The sequence below is a fragment of the Limanda limanda genome, chromosome 21 (genome assembly GCF_963576545.1).
Source record: "Limanda limanda chromosome 21, fLimLim1.1, whole genome shotgun sequence".
NCBI lineage: Eukaryota > Metazoa > Chordata > Actinopteri > Pleuronectiformes > Pleuronectidae > Limanda > Limanda limanda.
Genome location: NC_083656.1, coordinates 19,917,792 through 19,940,724, shown reverse-complemented (window position 1 = coordinate 19,940,724; position 22,933 = coordinate 19,917,792). Strand labels below are relative to the sequence as shown.

At 39.8% G+C, this 22,933-nt stretch overlaps 1 protein-coding gene across 2 annotated transcripts; it reads right to left on the bottom strand.

The window, feature by feature from the left end:
• Nucleotides 1-1,180: 1,180 nt before the first annotated feature.
• ipmkb (inositol polyphosphate multikinase b) lies at nt 1,181-22,187 on the bottom strand. 2 transcript variants are annotated; one of them, XM_061094552.1, is made up of 7 exons: nt 22,084-22,187; nt 21,707-21,931; nt 12,514-12,599; nt 9,603-9,699; nt 8,694-8,866; nt 4,841-4,922; nt 1,181-4,415 (listed from the first exon to the last, which is right to left on the bottom strand). In XM_061094552.1, exons 2-7 carry the CDS (start codon nt 21,912-21,914, stop codon nt 3,619-3,621), a joined length of 1,443 nt encoding a protein of 480 aa, XP_060950535.1. In that variant the 5' UTR covers nt 21,915-21,931; nt 22,084-22,187; the 3' UTR covers nt 1,181-3,618. The 2 variants fall into 2 exon arrangements, with proteins under 2 accessions (XP_060950535.1, XP_060950534.1); XM_061094551.1 differs by lacking the exon at nt 22,084-22,187 and having other exon boundaries at nt 21,707-21,938.
• Nucleotides 22,188-22,933: the final 746 nt, after the last annotated feature.

Sequence of the window (22,933 nt, the reverse complement as noted above, 5' to 3'; positions counted from 1 at the left end):
GCTGGTAGATGCCAACAAAAGGGTTTGATGCTATTTTTCAATAATTTACAACTTACGGCATTTACTTCATTTTGTACTGTATTATATGTAATTTGTACCATCTAGGCAGTCACTGTATATTCCTTTCAAAGTGCTATGAAAATCAACTTGCAGTGTGAAAGGTACATTTACGTATATACCTATAATTAGTCCTGTGGCCAACTCCTGGCTCCATACCGAGAATCTTTAGTCTTTAGATTCAGTGATGGTCATTCAGACCATCAAACGGTAGGGGCAGACGCAGCATGAGAGGAGGCTGGAGAAACATATAAAGTAAACATGTGATCCAAAACTGCTCCAGGCTGTGATGTAAAGAGGGAATGACTAATGAGAAGTACTACGTGGAATCAACATGTAAAAAAGCCTTCAAATGAAATGGCTCAGTAACATCGGTTGACACTGATTGAAGGGGTCAAAGTCAAAGGTTACATTACAGCGAGTCAGTTCACTACCAAACCAATTCAATCAAGAATGCCCTGTATGCTAATGCATGATATGCTTTTTTTAGTTAGCCATAATACAACTGACTAGAAACAGAAGAGATTCATAAAGCTGCCAGAATGATCAATAATCAATATTTCAAACATAGACACAACATGGAGACATGAACACAAATAAGGCGGTGACTAAAAAAAATAAATTCTTCTAATTCCTGTTAATATCTCTAAAGTAATCCTTAAAATTCACATTGATTATCTATTTATTTTTAGAAAATGCTAGAGAAAATATATTCTGATAGTTTGCAGTCTCTTTTGGTTCAGATTAAAATCAAAATACATTTGATTAAGTTCATTTGCTAAAGATAAGTGTTTTCATATTGTTCGTTATAATCATTTTTACAAGCTGTAAAGGTCTGTGCATGTTCTTGGTTAAAATCAAAGCTGGTTTGTGGGTTTGTGTACTGGGGCAGAGATATTTAGCATTCGATTTTAAAGCAGCTCCTTGTTAGTGTAGAGAGCAGAGGATGGAGTCAGTAAAGCTTCAAATAATCTTTACCAAATAGGACTCTAACCAGTGAAGCTGTGGGCTCCACCTGTTATTGCGTTGACTCGTACTTTACTTGGAACCAGTATTCAGACATCGACCTGCACTGAGCCAAAGAAGCCCCAACCCCCCCCCCCCCCCCGTCCAAACCCCACCAAAAAACATAAAACCATTCAGTTGCTGTCTTTCCCTTTTAAGCAGCGACTCGGTCAGTAGAATCTCATTAAAGCAGCACGTCTCAAAACTGTTCTTCTACAATCTTAAAAATCCTTAGGGAAGTTATAATTATTAATGTAATGTCAACCAATCACAGCACATCATATGTCACCCAGTATAACATGTTGCTTCTGTCAAACCCCATAAAGCACTGGGAAGGGTGGAGCTTCCAAGTTTTGCCTTGATATAAATCAAGTCATTGCATAACGATAAATGGAAATCACAAAGTAACTCATGGCTAATCCAAGACGGAGTTCTAGTCCACAGCAACGAGCACAGGCTTCTGATAAAAGAGGTGATTTGGCAGCTGAACATGTACAACAATTAAAATAGCCATGGTAAAAGACAATACACTGTGTAAGTTCATTTTACGGTTAAGAGGATGAGATCAGGTCAATCATGAGATAAGACTATATAAAACAATCATGTAGAGTTGAACAACCAGACAGCATGAGGATCATCTTGAAGGACAATAGTAGTAATATTAAACAGTTTTCTTACAGTAAATTTACCTGAGTTAGATACCTGTAGACAGTGGTTTCAACAAAAACACAAAATGACAACCCGACTTAAACATCAACATTCTGCCGACTTATTGTTTGACCCAATGCTCACAAACTTACAGTAAGTCTGTGAGGACAAACCCTCAAGACGTCCTGAAGACGAATGAATTTAGGAATGAAGGGATTTGGCAGCGAGCTGTGAACCAAAAGGAGCCTAATCCAGTTAGGTAGTAGTAGCAACCTGAAGTTTTACTGTGCCGTGTCAGTTACTGTAGTTTATGTAGTTTGTATATATATATAAAGGCTTCACTGTCTAATAGTTATCAACTAAAGTGCACTAACTTTCTGGTTAATTTATGTCAATAAACTGGAAATGAGAGATCAGTTTTCAGCATATGACTGAGGATCAGCCTAACCCACAGCTGTTAACTACTATTGTCAGAAAAATAAAAGCCATTAAGCTCATGTCAACAGATTAATTTCCATGACAATCAAACAAACTTCTTCCACTGATGAAAAGCTTTAGAGCAGAGGACTAAGAAGCCAATCCAAAGGAGTGGTTCCGATCCAGGAAGTTTTTAGAATGCATCAAATCAGCTGTATTAATTTCCAGTTCTTATCACGCTCCTAATTTGCCAGTAGTCAGAAACAACCCTATGTTTTAAAGAAACGATTTCACTTAACACAACAGCTCAAAAAACATGTTATGGTGCTGACTGACTTGGTGAACTTCCTGCACCCTACAACACACACCACATGTGGGTGTTCAGCTAATAAAAGAAAAGCAGTTTTGGTATTCTAAGTAGAGACATCACAACAGAGGTTAATCCTTGTAGCGATAACACAAGCACATGGTTCAGATGTTTTTAGGACAGCATGACGCTGCTCGATCGATAACGCTGCTTCCAGTTACCTTAATGCTCAGACTTAGATCCCAACAGATCTGAATGCACCTGCATCCTGTATAAACCAATTGTGGCTGCAGAAGCTACTTGTTGCCGCTGCTCAGCAGAAGTTACATAGTTTTGATTTAAAGAAAGCACTGAAATTATTACAGCTACTAAGCTTCAAATGGCTGATTAAAAACTGACCCATTGTGCGCTGGATTGCTTTATCAAAATACATGCAAGGTATCAGTGGCAATGGCAATATGGAGGAACATGGCTATCACAGTACAGGTTATTGTATATTGCAAAATTGATAGCATATAGTATATTTCTCAGAAATTCAATTGTTACTGGAATGTCTGCATTTGGCATCTGAAAAAAGATATCCAAGTACTTGATTCACATTGCTGTAAAAGACATGTAAAACCATATTGCCATAACCCTGTGCAGCACACCAAATACTTTAAAGGGACAGTTGCTATGATATAAACTTTGGAGAGAAATCCCCGTTACTTGCCTAATTCGTATTATATCTGTTATAATCCCTACCCCTAGTTTCATATGTACTGTTATCAACTTTGAGATTTAAATGCATTCTAAATGGACTGAAGTTGAAGTCAGGTTACATGGAGCTTGTGTGGGCATCAGTAAATCATGCAGCTGAAGATGTTGTGTTTAAGTACAGGGTTGTAATGCCTTCATGGACTGATTAGTGCATTTAGCATGTAGAAATGAAGCTGTCACCTTATGCCACTTCCCCTCTGCATACAGGCACACGTACAGACACAGACACGCACGTGACCAATGGACCATCACAATCAGGTGAGATGATGATGATGACAATGATGGTTCAGTTTTAATATTCACTTCTTTGATTCTTCCCTCTCCGCCGCCTTTTGAGAAGAAAGGAGGAGGGTTGACGGGGAGGAGACAGAGGTTGACTACGAGCAGTTGTTGAGCTTCAGCTGGGCTAGGAAGGAGTGGGAGCTCTACGCAGCATCACAGAGGATCTGCTCCAGCACTGTCAGCAGGTGTTTGAGGCCGTAGATGTAGCCATGATCATGGCTCTCGCTTGGGAAAACGTGGGCAAAGTCAATCATCCTCACTTCCACCTCTGTGTCTCTCCCACTCTCCTCTGTTGTCTCGTGTCCTTGTCCTTTCAGCCCCTCTGCCTCCTCCTCCCTATCTCCTTCTACAACCTTTCTTTCCAGTTGTGATTTGTTTCTGTTGCCGTTCGGGGGTTGCTCTGACTCACCTGTTCGTTTCCATGTGGAGTTGTCTTCCTGACACAATACAGAGTTGTTATCTCCAGAAACTGAGCTCAGCGATGTCTCCACAGCTTCATCGACTCCACTGGTGCCTTGGAGATGACCCTTGGCACAGTGGTGGCCGTGTTTCCTGTGGTTGGTATAAATTGTGGCTAGGCTGAAGTCCCAGGGCACCACCACTTGAATGTTGTTGTTGTTGTACTCGGCCACTACCCCTTCCTGCCCCACCCCTTCCTGTCTTGCTTCCCCCTCTCCCCTCTGACAGCTGTCAACCGCTGATGACAACATGGCTGTTTTCCCCACGGTCGGGCTGATGGATGGGGTGCTGAGAAGGAAGGAATAGGAGGATGAGGAGGAAGAAGAGGGGAGACCCTCATAGACGAAGAGAAGGGAACTAGCATAGAAGGCCAGCTGGTGCTGGGACTCAAACCAGTGGAGGATTTGCTGCACCCTGTTGATGCTGGCTGACACTGCATCCTTTCTCAGACAAACATCATTATGGAAGAATTTAGCCAGACCTGGAGTAGAACGGAGAGGAGAGGAGAGGAGAGGAGAGGAGAGGAGAGGAGAGGAGAGGAGAGGAGAGGAGAGGAGAGGAGAGGAGAGGAGAGGAGAGGAGAGGAGAGGAGAGGAGAGGAGAGGAGAGGAGAGGAGAGGAGAGGAGAGGAGAGGAGAGGAGAAGGAGAGGATATGTTAGAAACCAGATTGTTATTCTGTGTGAGATGCTGTAAATATGTGAATATATGACATGAATGTTATTTGAAGATGATGTTACTGAAGATGTAACCCTAAGCTAAAATTAACTTGTGTTAAATGTGAGGTTGGCCTAGGTGCTTATTATAGTGGTGTTCTGAAAGGTTCTTCATACACTTCAATGTCAGTAGGAGAAAGCCACTTATGGAATATGTTGATATCATTATCAGTTACACACACACACACATACCTTCTTTAATCGTGTCCTTAACCAGTGCTCTTCCATAGTGCTGATCGTAGGAGTCAAAAGTGTCACTGCACACTTTATATACCTGAAATTCAAGAAAAAACGTTGTGTTAGTGTGTTGGTTCTTGTCCCTAAAACACACACTATGGTAATGGTGTTTATACACACTTACCAACCAACAAAGAATAAGTCAGTCAGACCTATATTCATTATGGTCATCTCTCAAAATCACTATGAATGGTTCTGTCTCGTCACCGTTTTCCACACAGCTAACCTCACATCTCACTGTATCAAACCATGAAGCCCATCTGGATCCTGGTTCATTTTCCACATCTATTACCAATTAATGTTGATACTATTATAATTTTAGCTTATAACGCACATCTTACTAGGAATTAGGTGTTGGTGTCATCTATAGAATGAGTGTCTTGTCATGAAGATGTATCCACAACAAAATAAAGACACAGTCCAGATATAGTTCGGGGAGAAATTCACCAAACATGCACTACTACTTTTTACTGCACATTACATAAATCCAGATCAAGGTCCATATTTTTTTAACAGTATTTGATCCATACATTGCAATTCTGGGAGGGCCAAGAACAGTTTTTTATGACATACGTACATCCTGTCATGATGACCTATGTGCGTCTACCTGTACGTGACATGGATTGGTTTGTGGACGGGCATACTGCTGACGTCAGTGTGTATATTCGGTGGGCAGTAGTATTTTCTGTTTTCTGGAGAGAATGAATAAAATCGATTCATTTTGCTAATCTTATTGACATTGTAATATCATTATATTACTACCAGTATCACCAACCAGCACAGTACATGGCACTGTTATATTGTCAGAGGTAAAGAATGCAAGCAATCCTGCAAGCCTGGGTAACTCAGCTTCTGGATAGCCCAGTAATGCTTCTTCTTAAAGTTTTCTCAATCCTGCAATTGATCCACTGGGGTCAGAGGCACCTTTCACACCTGATATTTTGGTTCAGACTTAACTGAAATGTCTGAGGATCCGGACCAAAAATGGGGGGTTTGAAACCAACCCTCTACAGTAAACACCTTTTCCTCTCAAGCTTATTGTAGAAGCTGGTTAATATGTAATCCCTCTTCAGTATACATTTCTGCAAAAAAAATGTTGCTTATTTATTAACATTCATTACGTGCTTCATATGTACCTATGGTGCAGCAGCATAGATCAAACATACAGTTCACCAACCTAAGCCCACAAGTCCACACTACCTTTATGACCAGTTTACAAAAGGTGGGGACATGCTGCAATAAAGCTGCGGTCCCACCACTGACTGTCATTTACACTGAGGGACTGGTTAGACAAACTTCATCAGGCCTCTCAGGTCAAACCATCAGTCAATGAGCTGTTTCCTTGTGTACACAACGACTGGCAGTTCCGATGTATTACTCATTTCCTCAAAACACAAGTCACGATCTCCTCTTATTTCTGAATCACACCCACATCTCTTTATGTCGTGCTCCCACTGAGGAGGCTGCTGCTATCTCTGTCCCTCTTACGTAAGCTTAGATGAAGTTATGTGACCATGGATAAATGTGGATGTTCCCCTCCTTGGTAGCATGGATGTACAGGACTGCATTGTCCTACCCGCTGGATTTCATGGGTAACTGGACAAGACTGGATATTATTTATTTTAATTCAATCTGTAATAAATTCTCTTCAGTTAAAACCATCATTTTCAAAACGCACAAAGTAAAAAAAAAAATCACTAACTGCATCTTAAAAACTATTGTAAGCAGTGTTTCATCGGTACACTTTAGATGATATCATTCTCATTAGTTGGTAGCATAAACTACTCTCTTGCTCAAAGGACAGGCAGATGCAGCGCATGCGGAAATGACTTATTCAGGCAGTTCAATGTGTTGGAAGACTAACGTTTCCAAGAGGAATGAATGAGTCTCAGTGAATATTTAAATGGAGCTTTACTTCCTGTGGAAATCAACAAGGCTTTAAACTTTACCCAGCTGATTCAATGAACCTGTCCCATGTCGCAAATTAATTCCATTTAACTTTGAACACAAAAGGATTCATTTCATTCTGCACACAGGAAAACCCAACCCAGGACGCACACTGATGATTATGATCATGATACCGAATGTAAATTCTAATGGAAACAGATCCAACTGACAAATGTTTCGCCTTTTCTCAAGATAAGACGTCCTCTCTGTATTTCCTGTTATCTGTCTGTCTCACCCATGAGGAAAAAATTATGAGACACTAGCATGATATGTTTGTGTGTGTGTGTGTGTGTGTGTGTGGTCGTATGTGTGTGTGTGCATGCTTATATCTTTGTGAGGACCATTTTTACTATATTATTCTTGTTCTTAGGTTTAGCTTTCGGTTAGAGTCAGGCATGTAGTTATGATGGTTAGGGTAGGGCCAGTAGGGAATGCATTTAGTCAATGAGTGACCTCACTGAGAAAGAAGTACAAGAGTACAGGAATGTGTGTGGGTTAGGGTATGTGTGTGCGTATGCATGAGAACATTGTGCTCTTCAGCTCAATCAACAACCTGGACATATTCCAAATCACATGGGTTAAAGATTGACTTCTGCTGTGTGATGAGGATTTGTATAAAAAAATTTTTTTAATCACACTACTGTTTTGATATCAGTCTGGTAAAATTATTGACAGGTAGTGGCTATAAAAGAGGATTAATCTGAGTCTACGGTTAGTCTATTCGTTTTTGTAGAACAATGAGCATAGAACCAGTTAACCTGTGCCAGAGTGAAAGATGGGAGTCCAAAGGTGTCCTGAAGTAGCAGATAGATACCAGCAGGGGTCCACACATATTGACACAATAAAAGCTGGTTTTCAGTCCAAGTGTAACTCATGTAACACCATGACTGATAAAGCATAAAACAACACGATAAAAGTAATCCAACCGTGAGTTGAGTCCGAACTTAACATTAATCTTGTCCTTAATGGAGAGGGAATACAAATACAGACTGCTCCTATTATAGGACAGTTTCTGCTTACACGCTGTGTGCATTTCCACAGCCTGGGAACAAGAAGGCTTTTCTGTGATTGACCGACTTCACCATATAGTGGGCTGATATTCTCACAAAGCTTCTTCGACGGCTAACAACTGCAACAAAGTACAATTTGTATGAATGAAATTAACAAATGACTGATTCTATTGCCACCTCTTTATTTTAAACACAGTGGGAACTATTCTTATAGCACCACTAACTGATAGTTATGAAGGTAGTAATGAATAATCATAGATCTTACAGCAGATAATTTGAATCTACATGATCTCACATCAGAGACTCAATGACTCAGACAGGGACTTTCACACCACACTTAAAAGGACATTTTATAGGAGGAGACGTCAATGTGAAACCAGTAAACCTGAAACTAAAACTAAGCTTAACTAAGTCACATTCTATACAGTCTGTCAGTTTTTGTCATTTGTATCTTATTTGTCAACTACCCATAGGGACAAAAGGTGGGGCAGCAAAACTTACTAAACAATTAGTCTTATTTAAAGAGCAGTGCACCGCCCAGACCTTTTCTCACTTTGTGGGGGCTGGGCTCACTGGCTAACTACAATACTGTATGAAATCTACCCTCCCTGAGCCAACCCTTACTGGCTTTACTTGGAATTTAAAATATTTGCAGCGCAATATCTTATTAATGGTGTTATTTATTCATACATTTCTGAAAGACCACAAATATAATTCTGTGAAAACACTGAAATGCAGCATGTGGTATCACTCAAACAGGATGATTATTTAAACCGACAAATCCCACTTGGGAGTTTTGAAATGATTACATAGGTAGAATAAAGATTCCCTGAACAACAGCTCAAACTCACCCTCATGCCGAGGACCAGGAAGCCGATCTCCTCCATCAGTGGATATTTTCTGATCTGCTGCTCACGTTTCTCTTGCGAGGCGAACGGGTCATAGCTGCACTGGCCCAGCTTCACGTCCATGATGCACGGCTTGACGAAGCGACGAGTCACATCCTCCAGCTTTAGGTACAGGTCTGAGACACGAGAGTGATGACTGAGTACATTGTACAGGCAATATCATCATATTGTATTATAGCATGTTTCCTTATATGATGGACTTTCTAACTGGGATTGTTTTTTTCAAAATATATGCCATTTTGTTAATGTACAATGAGTAGAAACCTCCCTTGTATTATATGAATATCACATATTATGCAGAGAAATAAGCTTATATATAAGCCAAATAATGTTAAATTTGGCTCTGGCCCCTTATTGTGATTTAACAAAGGTGAATTTTTATCCATATGTCCATGCATTTATATATATAAATCATATATATATATATATATATATATATATATATATATATATATATATATATATATATATATATATATATATATATATATATATATATATATTCATATTCATTTTGTATACCATATTGGCATATAAATGTATAGAAGGTCTAATCTGCACATATATGGACATGTCTATCCCAATATCTCCTTATACTTATACACAAATTAAGCTTTACATGCTCGTGCAATCCTCCTGTGCCACTGCACTTGGGTCAATAGCATTTCCATACAATATTTCTGTAGTGAAAGGTGTATATTATGTACATATTCTGTATTTTTTGATTAAGTTTTTTTTTTATTTTCTTGTCTACCTTATTCTGCTGCTGTAAAAAGTGAAATTCCCTTGTGTGTGGGCCGAGAAAGTTGTGATCTTATGGACAACAGAGTCATATCAGCTTGAGTCTCTTACCACTGGGGCTGTCAGGAGAGGACCAGGGTCCGTAGTACTTGGGAAGGTGGTTCTGGAGCTCCAGGAGACACGGATCACAGCAGTCCTCTGCATACACCTGGGAGACACACATATACCACATCATCATCATTCTAAACTCTACACACAGGCAGATACTGTGTATCTGGTGTAGGGCAGCAACAGACAATATTTTCATTATGCTTTCATCTATTTATATATTTTTGGATGCTTCGTCCTGATCCAGTAAATTGTAGAATTTCAAGTATCTGTGGCTGCTTGGTTTTCTGTGCAGTATCCATTCAGATATATTGTTTTTCTGATGGAAACTGTACAGCCAGTCTATTAGCATCAAAACTGTCGAGTGTAGCATAACATGCTGTTCAGAAAAAAAAAATGTAACTGTTAAATATAGACCGTTTTTAAACCAGAGAGAGAGAAAAAAAAACACATGGAAATAATGTAACATTGGTTTCCTTCCAGCTGCAAGTAGACTCGCAGCCTGGTGCAGGATGGCACCTGTGACATGTGGGTTTCTTGGAGTCAGACTAACTTTTGTTTGTCTGGTGAAGACAGAGGAAGACATGATGCCATGACTCACTCCTGCTAGAACAGCACAGCTAAGCCCTACAGCAAACACTGACGGTCTGGTGCAGACAAATATTGACACCTGCGATTAGACCATGATATCGGAACTGATCATCAAGAATTGACATTTCTCCATCGATCTTTTTATCTTTGACTCCTGCTGAGAAAGTCCCACTTGGCTTATTCATTCATTCATATTCAGCATATTCAAAGTATTTATTTGTAGCTGAAGCCCAAGAAGAATTAAGTCATCTCCAGGAAAAAAAAACGAAATATGAATTTATAATGAAAAGGTCCTTATTTCACTCAGTTTGGATCCTCTGAGGTTTGTATTTTTTAGTTTTCTTTGTGTTATTTTTCTATGTTTGGGATGATATCATGTAGTCAAATTCCTCTCTTGAAAATCTTCTTGAGACTGGGAGTCATCATTTCATTCAGTATCTGTGTATACAAACCTGTGTTCATAACTCCATTTCTAAATGTCATCTGTGCTAAACCTTCTGCACTCATGCAGCCCCCAATCAACACTGGAGTCATTCATTAAACAAGTATCCACACAGATACAGGCATGTTCTCTTTTATATCGTGGTAACTTGATCCCAAATTATAGTTTTTTGTTATTTTGTTGCATAAAAATAGGCTGTGTAACCTATGGCCTTAGCAAAAAATGACACATCATGAACACAGTGAATATGACTCATTGCTGCACTTTATCTTCCATCTTCCTTGGCATCAAAACATGGAAGTTTTCCACTCGTTACATCGTTGGTGTTATTCAGAGCTTTCCACAAAGCTACAGAGGAACAAGCCTGAGGGAATAAAATGGATGTAAAAACTCTGTTACCACTCTTCCTTCAAACACTGATCTTAGTTATTGCAAAGTTTTCCTACCTGACTATGAAAAAGTAGTAAATTATTTAAAATAAAATTAGAAACTAAATAATTAAGAAAGAAAACCTCACCTTGTTCATACAAAGCATTGGAAAAGATTCAGTGACCGGATTAACTAAAAATGTAAAGCATAGATAAAATGTATGATGTGGAGAAACACATAGATCATATATAATTACTTTATTTGTGTAGCAATTATCTAAACAAGGCTACAAAGTGCCTCACAAACAAATTTCGAATGAATTAAAATAAAAGTTATTCAATTCAGTTCAATTTTAAGGGCCAAATCACAACATAATATAGGGCCAAGACTTTAACACAACAGTCTCCACACTGTTGTAAGTGGGAAGAAACACAACAGTAGAGAAACACAACAGTCTCCACAACTGTGGTATGTATATATATATATTTATATATAAAATAATGGAGCTGTAGGAAGCTCCATTTCACTTTATAAAACATGATTTGGAGAATCAGAAATAACAATTAAATTATGTTTCATGAGGAGCAACATGAGACCTGCATCAATATCAGTCCTCTCTCTGCTGTTGTGACTCTTGTGAAGGTACTGCTGTGTTAGACGAGGGACAGGAGGCGCTGGTTTGTCTCAGACAGATAAGTTTATAAAACTTTAACCAGATTCAAGACAAACTAACATCATCAATCAGACTATAGTCAGACGGCTGATAATTTATCTTCTCCTAAACATACTAGTTTAACTTGAAGTTGTGTACAACATGTCACGTGCAGACAGGTGGTCTGAATATTTTTTTAAACGGGCCTTCTAAAACTAACAGAAACTAACATGCATAGTCATTGTCAACTCAAGTTAACGTCACTTCACATGGTTCACTCTGTCCAGCGGAGCGTCTCCGTATCGCCCTGTGTGTGCGGGCATGTATATGCATTTGTGTGCATGTGTGTGCATGTGTGTGCATGTGTGTGCATGTGTGTGCATGAGCATACCCGCCCCAGGAGGGGGATCAGTCAGAGAATATCAGAGCCAATGGGAGTGGATAAAAATTAGGCTTCATATTAAAACACAAATCAAACAGGAAATTATAATAAAAGATCAGACAAAGCCTCAATAAAATAAAAAAATTTAAATGTGGAAAGCATTGATTATTTTTCAGTAGTCCTTGCTGGTGTCTTGCCCTGCCAGGCGTCTAATCGTATAGGGGAAACAAAGTTTGTTCAATTTTTTTAAAGGCTTGACTGGTCTGTACCTTCACCTAGATTTTGTGTTGTGGTGACACCTCAGTCAGCTTATGGCCGCACCAAAAAGATGCACATGCTTCTTTTATCATCTGATTTTCACATTGATTTTGAGCATGACTCGAGTGTGAATTAAACAAATCAGATATTAATCATTAAATTTAAATAATTGATGAATCCAACATATATAAAAAGACATAAATTAGTGCATAGGTATTACCATGCTGTAAAACTGCATCTCTCGTGGACCTCTTGGTGGAGGCTGAAGCTGCTTCAGGACTGTTCCATCTGGATGCTGCAAAATGCCTGCAATGAAAGATGGCACCAAAAATCAACTCAAGCAAAGTTACAGACTGCAAGGATGCTAGAAGAGAAGTAAGAGCTGACAGCAGCAGCAGTCATTTAGCTTCAAGCCCTGTTTTAGCATATTCGTAAAACAATAACAGCAATGACGTGAAGTGAAATCATTTCCAGACATCTCAGTTAAAGGTTCATCAACAACCGATTGACAAGTAAATCATTGCAAATGAAAAACGGGGTCCATTTAATTATAGGTCACTAGCTTCAATCAACGCGGTTAATGTTTAATACTGAATTTATCAGACAGAGTGAAAAAATAATCATTATAAAAGTCATAGACATGCAATAAAAGCTTTGTTATAGAGATGTATATAGAACAGAGATGAAACAGGTGAAGGTTCTGCTAGTCTAGTCTCTTCTGGCAGAGTGTTCCTAAGTGTAGGGACCCTCACGGCAAAGGCTCTGTCTTCTTTTGGTTTTTAGCCTTGATTTTGGAATGGCTAGCAACACCTTACCAGAGGATCTCAGACTGCGAATAAAAGGTAAGACATATAGGGAGGGGCTATCTGAATTCCAGTTGATTCGATTATTAAACCAACAGAATATTAATCAGGACATTTTCTGGTTATCCGGTAATTGGTTAAGTATTTTCATGCAAATAGTTGATAGTTGCAGGTTCTTGAATGTGATCATTTTAAGTTTTAAATTTTTGAAGATTTTTTGTTTGTGGCAGTTGTTCGAAAAAAGGTTAGACATCTGAAGACATCACCTTAGACTCTTGGGTTAATCCTGGATAAATCAAGAATAAAAGTCATCTTTTATTTTTTTGAATTTTCATCACTTCATCACTATGTCTTTGAATAAATATAAATTCAGTACAAATGAGAAACAACCTTTATTATAACCATCTTAATTACTCTTAGGGTTGGCTTTCTTTAAATTTGCAGCTGGGGAAGTACACATTAAATAAATGTTAACCAAAGATAGTCTCTCATTAGGTAGGTCATATTCTGTCTCATTCCTGTTACCAAACTTTGGTGCAACATGCAACAGGGCTGTCACTTTTTATTTAAAAATCTGTACAATTATTCAAACTTGGGGGGGGGGGGGGGGGTCATATTAGACTTGTAATGACCCGTTTCATTTTAAAATATTAAGTATAGAAGCGCATCAGACCTACTGTCAGCTTGACCTGTTGCATGCCCTCTTGAGCAAGCAGTAAAATATGTCATAACTTTATGCTGGTTTGCTGTAAAAAATGGAGGACGCTAGCAAGAGAAGCCATCCTGAGCAGACAACATCCTGACACCAGAGGAACTGAGAAGCTGCATCTGGCAAGTTTTTTGAGATCTAACTTTTAGATGGCAAGGTAACCATGAAAAATGAGGCTGTTTGTCGTCTTTGAACCATGCAACTGCCATATTATAAACATATCTGTGGGCTAATCTGTAAGCAGCAGCTGAGGAAGCACCGCAGACGAGTGGAGCAATGTCAGTGTTTCCCATGAGTTCTCTAGACGGTGGCAGCCCGCCATAGTAAAATTTGTCCTGCCACAGTTTCATATTGAACCAAAACATGCTTTAAACTTCTCATAATGCCATAAGAGAGCTGTGTTTTAGCATTATATGCATTTTATAGTGTTGGGGAATCATTTAAGGTTAACCATACATTTGGCTCCCTTTGCAAGCCTTCTTGCAGTGTAGAAAGAAAGATGATGAGTCCCCTGTTACATCATCACATGCTGACCTCAGCTGATTACAGATAGACTGAATGAAGCTGCAGTGGAGAGGATTAGTCTGCTCTTTGGCAGATGTCTAGATTCCCTCAAAGAACACAGAATTGTATCGACACACATACAAAATACAAAACAAGATGCACAACATACAAATATGTGCAAAAACAACCAGCACACAAAAGGATGGGTTGGGACCAGGGAGTGAGCCTGAGTGGGGACATCTGTCCTGTGTCTGGAAGGCCATCAGACTCCATCCTGAGAAGAAGCAGGAATCTCTACAGCTACTATAACACGGATCACACCTGCTGCATGTGTGTATGTGTGTAACTACATTATCAACACTACAGCACTGCACTGTCTGTCATCAGTCCAACACACATCACAAGTAATGTTGCACCATGTCTGCACGAGAGGTGTAATGAACGTTAGCAGCACATTGGCTCTGTACATTCACTCACTGTACATATGCATGTAAACTGGAGCTGACCTACAGTCATGGTTAAATCCAAACAGCTGAGTGAAATTGGTTTGTAGACAGCTAGACTTAAAATAGAGGTGCATCTGTTCTGTCAGTGTCTCACAGCACATACACTTCCTTTCTGGACAGAAACAGTATCTTACCACATATTGTTAACATGGTTTACAGTGGTAAAATAAGTATTGACATAATTTTCTTATATAAAATCATTCGATCGAATTTAAAGGTGTGCAAACACGCTATACAGGTTTAAAGGGATAGTTCATCAAAACATGTAAATTTACTCATTATCTGATCATCACTATGCTGACGGAGGGGTGGGGGAAGTGTTTGAGTCTACACAACACCTCTGGAGTCTCAGGGGTAAACAGTGTTGCAGCTTAATCAATACAATTGAAGTCAACTGTAACCACTTCTTAAGACTTAATAAAACAACAGACTTCAGAAATTCATCTTCGATCAGTTTTTAGCCTGAATGTCCTGTGATAGCCTCATCGGAGGCTGTTTACGTATCCTCGGGCACATAGAACAGAGCACACTCTCTCGCCCAAGGGCACGTCCGCTAGCATCGACACTTCTGGTGGAATATTAGGCCAAAAACAAATGACATTGTTTCAAGTCGCATATGAATGTCAGGGCCTGGGGTCGCTTGGATGACACCACATGAGCAGTATGGAGTCATGTTGTGTTTTTTTTCCTGCGGTAAGACTGAAGAAGAGATCACTTGCTGAAAATTGTTTACCACTTAAACTCCTAAAGTGTTTTGTGGACAATTTACCCACTCCTCCATCGGCATAGTGGTGAGAAGATAATGAGTGAATTTTCATTTTTCCTTGAACAATCCCTTTAAGTCTTGAATGCAAAACTGTGCTAAAGTTACTGTTGTTCAGTTGGTGTTGTTTAAACCGTATGATTGTTTTGGAGGTTGCACTTTGTGGTTCTGTTGAACTGAAAACGTGTGTAGGCAGTGCCATGAAGGTACAAGACACCAACAAAGATGTCAAGAGAGTTTGTGTTGATAAGAGAAAACACTTATATTTATGTGCTGTCAACAAAATAATGTGATCTCCACAGCGGAATGAAGAGGTTACATCCTGCCTCTGCCTGCTGCACCACCCCTCGCCTAAATCCTGTGGAGGGTTTGTTGCTGTTGTGAACACATCTGTCGAGTGAAAACTTCCGCTGCGTTGTGCATGCAAGTCAAGCTGCGATCCAAGTTTCTGGAGTTCCTCTGCAGGTCGTCTGAAAACAGCTAAAGTTACTCAGAAAAAGTATCCAGAAACTTGAATTTAGCTCCAGTGTCTTCCATTTCCTTTTGAGATGTTGGCCCACTGAGTCCAACTGTGGTAAATTTGCTTGAAAATGATTTTAGAAAGTCACAAATCCGTCTATTCACACTCTCACAGCTGGTGACTGTTCAACTGACAATAGATGAAGTTGAGTAAAAATAGAGATCTTTGCTGATTAAACTGATTGGAGTACTGGCTTATTTTACTATACTATATTGTTATACGACTTGTCAGCAGCCAGAGTCGTGCTTTAAGTTTCTAAGTCGTGGTCAAAGTTTTTGAGTCGTTGTTGAAGTTTCTGAGTTTCTGAGTCGGGCATTCAACATGGAGGGTGTGGAGCAGGTGACAGAACAGGACTCTCCTGTAAACTGCTCCACTTTCATGACTCAGCTGGACTTTCACCTTTGCTTTTCTGTCTTACATCAGACACTGTAACTACTTTATGATCTAACCACACACACCAGCAGAAAACTCAGATTTGCATTGTACATTTTCTCAGTGTCGGCTGACTTAATTAACACGTTCTTCTTTCTTATTAAACCAATCTTTTTGAAAGTGATCAGGGTTGTCATCAATTAATCAAATTTATATTTGTCTCGCCAATATTCACAAATCACTATTTGTCTCGTAGGGCTTTAACAAGGATTGACATCCTCTGCCCTTAACCGTCACCAAGAGTAAAGAAAAACTACTAAAAAAAACCTTTTAACAGGGTAAAAAGAACCTCAGAGAGAGCCACATGTGAGGGATCCCTCTCCCAGGACGGACAGAAGTGCAATAGATGCCACGTGTAAAGGAGAACATCAGAAAGATATCGGTATTTACAGCATTGTTTAGAATAAACAGTTTGTAGCATAATGGAAGGTAAATCAAATGATGGATTATTGTCATTAATGGTAGCGTATCTGATGAGAAATATTGTATATCAAGCAGGAATTAAGGTTGGCAAGTAAGTAATGAAGTCAAGCCTTTTCTTCGAGAAAAACTACTAAAAAGTGACAATTAACAGCAATTTGTCATCTAAAGGGTGTGTGACTGAGATTCTACATCATCAAGCAGCTTTTCAGGTTAAGTTTAATTTGGCATCATTCACAAACCAGAACTGTATACAAATAATAAATATTAGCCACGTTTGCCCAGCTGATAATATTATTGACACACAGTGTAATAATTTGGTGAGAAATTAGTTTGATATGACGATGTCCCACTGCTAACTTTTTTCAAACACACTGTGCTGGGCTTTTGTCTCCTGTTCACTACTTATCAAGGGCTGCTAAAACAGACTGATTAACTAGTCTAGCTCTTATTGACACACTGTATAACTACACACTTCCTGTTTACAAAACACCCAGTCAAATACTGGATCACAGAGGGGCACAATACAACCAAGGAGTACATCAGATCACTAATGAGTGAGAGTGGAGGCCTGTGGAAACAGTGAGGAGGATCGTTTTCACTCAGCCGCAGTACGAGCTGAACAGGATTCCAGGGCTTGTTCTGCGACTGTCATGGAGACTAAAGGAGACTGTTGGTTCAGTCAAACCTGTGTCAACACCCTTTTCTTAGTTGGAACTGCGCCTGTGTTAATGATTATTCCCTACCAAGCAAGGAGGGTTTCAGATAACATCGGCCCACTTTACTATCAAATACACTATGTGATTGCTTCACTTCTTCTGAGAGTGGACACTGCCAACAGAGAGGGGACACTCAAATCATCATCACACACATATTTAACAGACCACACTTGACTGTGTGGTCACTATGTTTTTCCTGAGAAACTAGTAAGACAGATATGATACAAGATTAGCAGCACACATCTTGTTTACCTTTTTCACTATTCAACAGCTGCTGATCAGCAGATGGTTGCACCAGTAGCTTAACTTGGAATACATAGCGAAAACACATAAACACAGCTGTCATATCGTGGCACTATTCAAAGACTTTGGAGGATTAATTTAAATCAACCCTTATACTTATTGAAAATGACACTAGCTTCGACACTGCTTCCACTTCACAACTAGAATCTGTCTGTGGTGGTCAAAACTCACATCAGCTTGCTGCCAGAAGATTTACACAGCTCTCCATTAACAGTATCAAATTGGATGCTATGCTAATCCTATCACATGTCACGACTAGCTGAAGACAGAGGACTAACAAACAGATTAGAGAGATGGCTGCTAACTGACTAGTCAACTCTCTTGCCAAGTTAAATATACTTTACTTCTCAAATGTATGAAGTTTGTGTGAGAGACTGCATTTCATTTTCACTTAAAGAAAAGGAACTGATGCTCTATTCACCCCGTGTGTGTGTGTGTGTTTATTTCAATTTGCAACTTTTGGAAGACAAAACTTCAGAGCACCATGTTGAGGACAGGGCTGTTCTAAGTGCCTGTGTGTCAATAACAGAACTTCCAAAACTCAAACACAGAAACACTGAAGCACAAATAATCAAGTTCTATGGTGAACACAAGGTGAACCAATGGTAGATCACACCAGAGACTTTGTCGCTGCCTCGGAAAAACATGAACAATTCAACCAAAGAGATGGAAGCGATAAAATGGCCAGATCAATTTTATAATTTACGAACCAAATAGGAAGTGTGGATCCATTGCATTTTCTTAATCCTGAAAAAAAGCAGTTTTCTTTTTATTCTCCCATACATAAAACATTTTCATGAATCGATTACTTTTTTTTTGATAGTTATTTCCTCTCTGCTGTCAAAAACACGGAATACTCACCCACAGTGATATCTGATCATGCTCCATTGTTAATTGACATCTCGTTTAAACTCTTATAAAAAACTCGCCCTTCCTGGAGGTTGAATTGCACAGTGTAACTGTTACATTTGTACATTCTTCACATAAGGCCTACGTAAGTACTAATGGAATGAAATCTCAGCTTATAAATTGAATTTTACAAAGACTGTATACTCTCCTGTAAACAATCTAGTTATTTCCCTTTAAGACCCTTAATTGACAAGCTTAAATTGGACCTAGAAAGGTGGAATAATGTGCATATAACCATTGCTGGGAGGGTGAATTGCATTACAATGACTGTGCTCCCACGTCTTTTGTATCTTTTCCAATGTCTGCTAGTCTTTATAACCAAGGCATTTTTCCGTTCAACAAACAAACTAATTTCCTCTTTTTATGGAAAGGCAAGACCCCAGGATCAGGAGAGAGTTTTTACAAAGACATACATCTGTAGGTGGATTGGTGCTTCCTAACCTAAGAAACTATTACTTGGCAGCCAATATACACAAAATGACTCTCTGGATCGAGGAAAACACACTAAATTGGTATGAACTTGAAGCCAAATCCTGTCCCTCTACCTCACTTTTGGCTTTGCTTTCGTCTAATTTGCCCATTAGGCCAACCCAATTTTCATGGACTGGCTTTTGGACTCTAGGGATTGTGTAATCACAGTCCCATTCGCAATAACCATCTCTTTCCCCTTCCCGGCAATGATATGGCCTTTTCTTTATGGCAGAGGTCAGGCCCTGTCAAACTAAGGGTCATTGATGATATCTTCTGTAGCTTCAATGAATTGTGCGAAAAATTTCACCTCCCAAAATCTCATTTATTTTGATACTTCCAGGTCCATATAATTTTGTTAAACTAAATAATGCCTCTTTCCCTAATATACCTCCTATCACTGTAATTGACTCAATTCTGGATATACCCAACGAATCAGAAAAAGCCTAGTCTCAAAATCGACATCCTAATCTCCGATCTAACAGAGGCCTCTCTTGATAAAATCAAAAAAGATTGGGAAGATGAACTTGGCAAAGTTATAGCATGACTGGGATAGTGCATTAACTCGAGTGATTGACAGTACGTCCTGCTCCAGGCTCATTCTGATACAATTTAAGGTTGTCCATCGCATCTACTTTACCAACTCCAAACTCTCCACAATATATCCCAGTGTCACAGATGCATGTAATAGGTGTCACATGTCCCCATCAAATGACACACATGTTTTGTTTTCTATTTTCAAACACCTTGTTGAGGCTTTAAACGTGGCACTGACACTGTGTGAAGAGGTGACCATTTTTGGAGTATAACCAGCACATCACACAATTAGGAGGGACACAACGATTAGTATTGCCTTTAACATCCTTGTTAGCAAGCAGAAGAATATTGCTGGAGTGGAAGTCATCATTTGCACCCAGAGCTTCACTATGGCTTAATGACGTCATTATGTTCTTAATCTAGAGCAAATTCAGTACAACTTGAGGGGATCCCCTGGAAAATTTGAGTCTGTTTGGGAACCAATGATTAAATACATAGTAGTTAAATCAAAGACCCTACAGGATAAATGAAGCACTCATCACTGATGCACACTCTCAATACGTTTCAACTTATTTACAGTGCTGATTGGCTTACATGCTCTTTTGATTGATAATTTTCTTAACCAATATGCTTAGAAGGAAGGGTTGGTTATTTATTATTATTTATTACTTTACTGTATTTTTTTTTCTTCTCTCATTTTTTGTATTTGCTGAAAGTATATGTGGGACCGGGGACCAAATGTTATTAACAAAACGTCCTTAATATTCATTGTATTCCATTGTACCTGTTAAAGGAATAAATACAGTCATCAGAAAGCTAACAGCAGGACGTGCTAATTATGTAAAATACTAGCATGCTGGCATGGCCTCACATGAACCTTGGTCAAATTTTGCAAGTCCATTTATTCAAATAAAGTTAGAGGAGATGTTATTTCAAAGATCTGGAAGGACAGCTGAGTCTTGTCTGTCTTACAACATGAGAACAGGTTTTCCAGGAAATGTGGGTTTATCAAGGTAATAGCTAGAGCAGCAATTACTTATCCGTCTGAGACTGTGCTGTAAAACCAACTGCTGACTATCAAGTTCTGTACAAAAGACTGCTGACTATCAAGCACAGTCAGTTCAGTTCAACACTCTAACTTTGCACAGTGGAGGTTTAGATAATGTCAGGTGTGCTGAGAGCATGGCTGAATGCATGGATTCTCAATGGTCACAGATTCTCCGATTAGCTCCACAGAGTTCATGTCTGATGAGATCAAGAGAGTGAAATCAATCAATCAATCAATCAAATTATATTTGTATAGCCCATTTTCACAAATCACAATTTGTCTCATAGGACTTTAACAAGGTGGGACATCCTCTGCCCTCAAGAAGAGTCAGAAAAAACTAAAAATATATTTATGTAAAGGATACTTTGCATAATTTCCACATGTATGAATCATACCTCACACGCACGCTCCTCTCTCATGTATAAAAACAACAGTGTCTAATAAAAAATCTCACTTTTCTGACAGCAACTGAGCAAAGACATGTTCTGAACTTTGTTATCCACGAGTGGGTTCAGGAAACATCACACAGAACCAAAAAGATACATTCTATGTTAGTTGATCTTTATCTGATAAAACTCTACAGGTGAGAGACACAAGCAGGACTTTGGAGGAGGATATTTGGATGAGAAACTCCTTGGTGAACTATTAGTAGGTGGAACAGTTAATACATGAATGCAGGTGTTAATAACACATTGACAGAAGTAAGTGGGGTTCAGTGACACTAGTTCTATTTGCAGGGGAAGAAAAAAAGATCTTTGTCCAGTTCACTTACCCACTTTATCTACTCCATACTTATGGCCAGCCACCTGATGTGACAGCGGGACGCAGCCGTTGAGATGAGCCGGGCCGTTGAGATGAGCCGGACCACTCTTCTCTTTGGCGGTGGGTCCGCCGGGGAGCCGTGGGGTCATGCTGACCCCCACCGCGGCTGAGCTGGAGGTCAGGTCCAATCTGCCGAGAGCTAGAGAGGACTCCATCATCACCTGATGCTGGGTGGCTGACATTTGTAAAAAAAATAACAATAAAAAAGGTGGAAAATAACGGATTCTTGTTCCAAAAACTGAATAATTTAATGTATAATCAAACTATGGCAGTGACTGTATTAATTCACATGCTGCCAGCACATAAGCACAGGTTGAGCAGCCTCACAGAGAAGGTCCAGTCCACGTGAAACACGCACACAAGCCTTGGTCGTGCTCGTTGTTTTCGACTAGCGACGTGACCCGTGTGGTCAGCCCGCTGTGGTCTGCCCGCTGTGGCCGGTGGAGAAGCAGATCTCCCGGAGCGACAGGGATCCAGTGATTTTCATTTCTGGAACAGCAGCATAAATACACCCTGGACACATCCCACTTCCACCAGCCTCCGCCACAGTGCAACAATACTACTTCCGCTCGGGGCTTCCGAAATAAAACGTAGAGAAAACGTAGTGTACGGCGTAATGCTTCAGTCACGATGCTCTCGTACTGATTTACAAATGTCGCCTGTCTTTTTTCCCGTTCCCCTCGCTGCTCCGTTCCACCACAGAAGACTTAATTCAAAGTAAAACAGAAGGCAACATAAGGCAACTTCCGGTCTAGACTGTTCCCAGTTCAGTTAGCTTGATGTAGCTCCACTTCCTTACTGAGCAGTAAATGATGTTGTCTGTCAGTAAAGCTGGTGTTATATCCAGGTCCAGTCCAGCACTGCAGAGGCAGGCGGAGACAACGAAGCCTTCAAATGCATAAAGAAGCTAATGAGTCCAGATTCCAATCGATGACTTATCGATACTGTCCATTAGGCTGCTGGAGCGTCACAGTTTAGCAGAGCAGGGGGACATCGCCGTATGAGCGCCTTCATTACGGAGGTCTGTGTGTTGACGATGATCCCAAACACGACGTACTGTTGTGCTGGAGTCCATGATATAAGAGGGGTTCTGTGGGTTCTCCTCTGGATCTCCTCCGGTTCTCTCAGCCTCACAGATCCAGGTCAGTGTGGGCGGCTGCCTCTCTACGTAACCAAC

Bases quoted from the DNA above. Each gene is read 5' to 3' on its own strand.
- ipmkb (XM_061094551.1), bottom strand. From the start codon at position 21,938: ATGTCAGCCACCCAGCATCAGGTGATGATGGAGTCCTCTCTAGCTCTC. The intron at 9,700-12,513 runs GTAATACCTATG...TGTGTCTCCCAG, and splicing joins AGATGCAGTTTTACAGCATG to GTGTATGCAGAGGACTGCTG. The intron at 4,923-8,693 runs GTGAGTTTGAGC...CTTGAATTTCAG, and splicing joins TCCTGGTCCTCGGCATGAGG to GTATATAAAGTGTGCAGTGA.